The sequence below is a fragment of the Rhinopithecus bieti genome, unplaced genomic scaffold, assembly GCF_001698545.2.
Source record: "Rhinopithecus bieti isolate Rb0 unplaced genomic scaffold, ASM169854v2 scaffold_9899, whole genome shotgun sequence".
Classification (NCBI taxonomy): Eukaryota; Metazoa; Chordata; class Mammalia; order Primates; family Cercopithecidae; genus Rhinopithecus; species Rhinopithecus bieti.
In genome coordinates this window covers 6,996,294-7,002,445 of record NW_016806979.1, presented here as the reverse complement: position 1 = coordinate 7,002,445, position 6,152 = coordinate 6,996,294, and the positions used below count along the sequence as shown (strand labels likewise).

The window sequence follows — 6,152 nt, the reverse complement described above, 5'->3', positions numbered from 1 at the left end:
TGAGTTAGCTGGATATGGCCAATGGGAGCGTGCAAAGCGCTCATATGTGGAGGCGGGGCTAGAGTGCGCACCAATGACGGGGAGGTGGTGGCGCCATCAGTGTGGGCTGTGCCGTGGCTGGAAGTTACTGTGAGGCGGCGGCTTAGAAGGCGGCTGTGGTGGCGGCGGTGGAGGCTGAGGCGGCGGCCGAGGCGGCGACGGAGGAAACAGAAGATGGTGAGTATGGCCTCCAGGCCTCTACTCCCCCTCCGCTCGACAAAATGGCGTCGTAGTCCCACCCATCTCTAGTATCCCCCTAGGCCCCTCTCCGCCCTGCCCGGCCCCCTCAGGCTTGGCCCGCCCCTCCCACTCACCTGTGACCTTCGACCCCCGGACCCTACCGAGAGCTTCCTGATGATCCCACTGCCACTCCTTCTCCGACCCCTGACCCCATCCAGGATGCCAGGCCCTGACAACTCATTCATTTCCGGGTTGCGGCTCCCCCCGGAAATCGTCTGGGGTGGGGATGGGTTTCCGTAAGACCCCCTGGTCTGGCCTCGTCCTCAGCGCGCTGGGCCTGGATCTCTTCAGTTCAGGAGAATTTGGGAGGCCGGCCTGGGTCCCGGGGAGGGGGAGGGGGCTTGGCACCGTGATATGCAGGGCTTTGTCGCCAAAGGAAGTGCGACATCGCCGACTGTCCCGGTCCCCCTGGGCCCTGACCCCACCTCCGCCATTCTGGGCCCTTACCCGCCCCTAAGAATGAACAACTTTTATCTCCGATCCACATGGGTTGTCCCTGTCAAATGAGGGTAGCAGTAGTCTGAACCTCTTAGGGTGGTGACAAGTTAGGTAACTGACGTCGTAAAGGACTTAGGATAGTGAATGCTGAACAGATGAGCTGGGTGACTCGAGGCCAGTGACGTTCTCTTCTAGTTACCCCTCGTCATGAAGTGTGGATCGTCCCCACCTGGCTGTTGGAACGTTGAAATTCCTTCCGGGTTCCTCAGTCATCCTGAAATTTGGGTCTGGTGGTTCTTCAGGGTTCAGTCTCCCCACCTGAAAAGTGGGATGGTGACCCACCCTCAGAGTGGAGCTAAAGCCTCTCCCCAACCCCCACTAATTGGCATCCTCAGGGCTGGGAAGAGTGATGGGAAGCTTGGTCAGGATACGTCGAGGCTCCTTTGTCCCCTGACCAGACTCCCAGCCCACAATCCACAGTCCTTGGGATGTGGTGGGGATGAAAGGAAGACTCCCTTTCAGGAAGAAAATGGGAAGGTGGGTTCCTAGTGTGGGGGTCCCCAAGCCTGGGTGTTATCCTTGACACCTTGGTACAGTCTCATCCCTACGGCCAATCATGAGTGGATTAGATTGGCTCTGCCTTCAGAAAACACCTGAATTCATCCATGGCTTCACACCCTGTTGCAGGTACTGCCACCTCCCACCTGCATACCTGTCCCAGCTTCTTCCCTGGTCTCCTAGCCTTGCTGTCACCCCTTTGGCAGTTCATAATTCACCTGAACCAGAAGGAGCTTTTTTTTAATTGGAGGCAAGGTCTCATTCTGGCGCCTAGGCTGGAGTGCAGTGTGTGATCGCAGCCTGCTGCAGTCTCCACTTCCCAGGCTCAAGAGATCCTCCCACCTAGCTCATTTTTGTACTTTTTGGAGAGATGGGGACTCCCTATGTTGCCCAGGCTGGTCTCGAACTCTTGGGCTCAAGTGATCCTGCCTCAGCCTCCCAAAGTACTGGCATTACAGGTGTGAGGCACTGCCTGGGGCCTGAGAAAGCGCTGGTTTTTTTTTGTTTTTTTTTTTGAGATTGAGATGGAGTCTTGCTCTGTCGCCCATCCTGGAATGCAGTGGCATAATCTCGGCTCACTGCAACCTCCGCCTCGCGTGTTCAAGCCATTCTCCTGCCTCAGCCTCCCTAGTAGCTGAGACTACAGGCACCTACCACCATGCCCGGCTAATTTTTGTATTTTTAGTAGAGACAGGGTTTCACCGTATTGGCCAGGCTGGTCTTGAACTCCTGATCTTGTGATCCACCTGCTTCGGCCTCCCAAAGTGCTGGGATTACAGGTGTGAGCCGCTGTGCCTGGCCAGAAGGAGCTTTTAAAGATGTGCATCAAATGATACCACTTTCTAGCTGATAAAATGCTCCAGGGACCCTGGCGGCTCCCCTCCTCACCCTGAGGCCCCTGGCCACCTCTATGACCTTATCTGTAGTCTCTTCTCCACTCTGAGCTTCAGCCACCCTGGCCTTGTTTTCACTTCTTCACACTCCAGGTTCCTGCCACCTCAGAGCCTTTACACCTGCTGCTCTTTCTGCTCAGAACACTCTTCCTCCTGTGATGGAGGCCCTTCCTGAATTTGGGGGTTCCCCAATTCTTTGCTGTCAGCACACCGCTTCTCTTCCTCATCTCTTTGTTGGGTCTCTGGCAGGCTACCTGCAGTGGGACGGGCACACAGGTGTCCAGTGCGTGTCTGCTGAGGTAATGGATGGCTCCAGGGCCCAGCCGTGGCTGGCATTTGTCTGGCTGAGATGAGGTTTCCCTCACCCCCTGCCCGCCATGTCTCGAGGTCTTGTTTTCCAGCTTAGCATGACAGGAAGGCTGCACGTACTCTGCCTTCATTCATTTGTCCAACGCAGACATGTTGATCCTAAAGGCTGCCCCCAAGGGAGCTCCGTGCAAAGCATTCCCCTTGTTGTCTTATGACTCAGAGTAACCCTGGGAGGTGGCCTTGTTGGAATGCCTCTCTTCACAGGGAGGCCCAGAGGCTGGGAGGTCCCTTGTTCCAGGTCACACAACCAGGGACGGGCTGAGCCAGGATTGAGAGCAGAAAACCCGGGGTACCCACAGCTCTCGCCACTCAGCCACTGGGCCCCATGCGAGCCTGGCTAGGGTTGAGTCAGCCCTGTCCTGTCCTCTGCCCTCGGGGAGGTACCAGTCCAGCCAGGGAGGTGGATGTGTAAACAGATGACCTCGCTGGGGTGTGAGGGAGGCTCTGGGAGAGGCTCCCGAAGTGTCGGGGGAGCAAAGGGGCCAGGGAGGGGGTTGGAGCTGGTGGGGAGGTTAGCAGGTATTTGCCACATGGAGGCATGAGGGGCATTCCTAGAGGGTGTGTGTGGCAGAGGGTGTGTGTGATGGGAGTCCAGCAGAGGCAGGCTGGGCCAGGGCTTCGAAGGTGGACAGGGACCCCTCCCCACCCTTCAGGTCTCAGTGCCTCCATCCCTGCGTCTGGGCAGCCCTCCCTTATCCCCCAAATGGGCCGGAGCTCTGCCTTGCACCTCACACTGTGCCCTCAAGGCACCCTTTCCTGCAGCCACTTCCCGTCCACTGTGCAGCTCTTTGCCCCACACCATCCCAAGGCCAGGTACGTGTCCATGGTGGCTCAGTCCAGTGCCCTGGTGCCTGCTAGGGCCCCAGAACTTGCTGAATGAATAAAGCTGGCCCCACAGCCAGGGGCTGAGCTGAGGCTGGCATCCTAGGGTGGGAGGGGAGGCAGGTTTGAGGGACTTTGAACTGGTCCGGGGGCAGTAGGTCATCCAGATGTGACGGCTGCCTCCCGGGTGGGAGGGGGAGGCCCACCCAGCCACTTTCCGGCTTCTCGAGAGGGACCAGCAGACGAGGGGCCAGATGTCATAGAATTGGGGACACTGCTGCTCCTGCCTGTCCCAGAGGGTGGTGGGAAATTGTCTGAACAGCAGCTTCTCCCAGGGCAGCTCTCTTGGGCCTCAGGAATCGGGATGGTCCTCCCTCCCAGCTCTGTAGCCTGCAGGGGCTCCAGCCCTTGCTTTTCAGGTGTGTGATGAAGAGAAGGAGCTTGGAATCCGAGGTGGGGTACATGTGGGTTCAAATCAGCCCCTGGTTTTCTGACTGAGACTGGGTGACCTCTCTGCCTCGGTGTCCTTGCCTTTGATGGGGAGACACTACCTCCTGCCTCGTTGGGTCAGGAGATCATACATAATGAGCTCAGGAGGGCCCTGTGTAGGGCAAGCCTTGTGGGGAGACTCGCAGCAGACAGTCCCGCCACTGGCCCACTCCAGACCTCACTCACAGGGTTGGATTGAAAATGACTTTTTTGGCCGGGCGCAGTGGCTCAAGCCTGTAATCCCAGCACTTTGGGAGGCCGAGACGGGCGGATCACGAGGTCAGGATATCGAGACCATCCTGGCTAACACGGTGAAACCCTGTCTCTACTAAAAATACAAAAAAAAATTAGCCGGGCGCGGTGGCAGGCGCCTGTAGTCCCAGCTACACAGGAGGCTGAGGCAGGAGAATGGCGTGAACCCAGGAAGTGGAGCTTGCAGTGAGTGGAGATCGTGCCACTGCAATCCAGCCTGGGCGACAGAGCAAGACTCCGTCTCAAGAAAAAAAAAGAAAATGACTTTTTTTTTTGAAGACAGAGTCTGGTTCTGTCGCCCAGGCTGGAGTGCAGTGGCATGATCTCGACTCACTGCAACCTCTGCCTCCCAAGTTCGAGTGATTCCCCAGCCTCAGCCTCCCAAGTAGCTGGGATCATAGGTGCGCACCACTCCGCCTGGCTAATTTTTATATTTTTAGTAGAGATGAGGTTTCGCCATGTTGACCAGGCTAGTCTCAAACTCCTGACCGCAGATGATCTGCCCGCCTTGGCCTCCCAAAGTGCTGGGATTACAGGTGTGAGCCTGCTGCGGTATGACTTTTAACCAGTGGCCTGTTCTCTTGCAGCCTCAATTTCCCCACCTCTTACCTAGTTAGGGTCTGTCATAAGGACCCCCCGGAGGACGTGCACATAGCCTGGCTTGGTTACTTTTCTCTGGGTCCGGCAGTGTACCCAGCAGCCAGCTCAAGGGTGTGTTCTGGAAAACTTGAACTACAAAGAACAGTGGGAAGAAGGGATGCACCATGCAGGTGCTTCAGGGATGAGCCAGCCTGTTGCCTATTTTCTCATGTACCATCTTCCATGTCTTCTAGGCAGATTTTTTGAAAGGACTGCCTGTCTACAACAAAAGCAATTTTAGTCGATTTCATGCGGACTCCGTGTGCAAAGCCTCGGTGAGTGCGTGTTCCTGGGGCTGAGAGGGATTGGGCACTTCCAGAGGGCCTGGGGGTGGCTTGTGTGCCCCGATTGGGGTCTTGGCTGGAACAGAGGCTGATCTTCAAGCCCAGCCCCATCCACATTCTTGAGTGTCTTCCAATCTGCACTGAAGGGTGGGTGCCGAGTGGAGGAATGAGGAGACCCCTGGCCCATGCACTCTCTTAACCTACCCCTTCCCAACCCTCCTGCAGAACCGACGGCCCTCAGTCTACCTGCCCACCCGAGAGTACCCGTCTGAACAGAGTAAGTGGCTGCTGTCGGTCTGTCCCATTCTGGCTGCTGAGAGGCGGGGTTTGGTGACCGCAGAGTGGCACGAGGAGGTTATCTTCCACCCTGGCCCAGGCCATAGACTTGGCTCGGGTTCACACGCTGGCTACTGAATCCAGTTAGGTCGGGGAGGGCCTCCAGGGAGGTACAAGAGGGGGACCGTGGGGGCTTCAGCCTGGGGATGCACATGTGGATGCCTGTCCACTCCCAGCACCTGGGGACAGCCAGAAACCTGGCTTTCCCCAGACATCTCCTGATTGGGACACACTGGGATCCACAGCCAGCCCAAAGGGGCCCCCAAGTTGTCCCTCGTCTGCCACTCACTGGCCCCTTCCCCTCCTTGTCAGATGAGGGCAAGTGAGAACTCTGGTTCTAAGACAAGTACTATTGCGCAGGGAGGCAGCAGAGGGCTACAGGAGCCTGGGCTGGGGATCCAGCCAGGCCTGGGTGAAAGTGACAGGAAGGGGGTCCAGCTGGAGGGGCCCACAGCGCAGGAGGACTTGGTCCTGCTGTCTTAGTTTAACTGTTCAAAAAGACTCCACACCAGGTAGGATGGCTCCTGCCTGTAATTCCAGCACTTTGAGAGGCCGAGGCCGGAGGATTGCTTGAGGCCAGGAGTTTGAGACCAGCCTGAGCAACATAGTGAGACCCTGTTTCACCAAAAACCATATATATATATATATATGCACACACACACACATACATACATATATCAGGGAAAAAAATAAAGTGAAAGAAAAATTTATCTACTGGGAAAAACATTAAAACCAATCAAATAAGGGCTGGCCGTGGTGGCTCACGCCTGTAATCCCAGCACTTTGGGAGGCC

The 6,152-nt window shown here is 56.7% G+C and overlaps 1 protein-coding gene across 1 annotated transcript in view; it reads left to right on the top strand.

Moving 5' to 3' along the window:
* DDA1 (DET1 and DDB1 associated 1) overlaps positions 1-6,152 on the top strand; it is a 10,752-nt gene continuing 4,600 nt past the window's right edge. Inside the window, exons 1-3 of the mRNA XM_017879523.1 lie at positions 1-216; positions 4,934-5,014; positions 5,249-5,300. Of these exons, the coding sequence (XP_017735012.1) occupies positions 22-216; positions 4,934-5,014; positions 5,249-5,300 (328 nt within the window). The 5' untranslated portion in view covers positions 1-21. The remainder of the gene's footprint in view (positions 217-4,933; positions 5,015-5,248; positions 5,301-6,152) is intronic.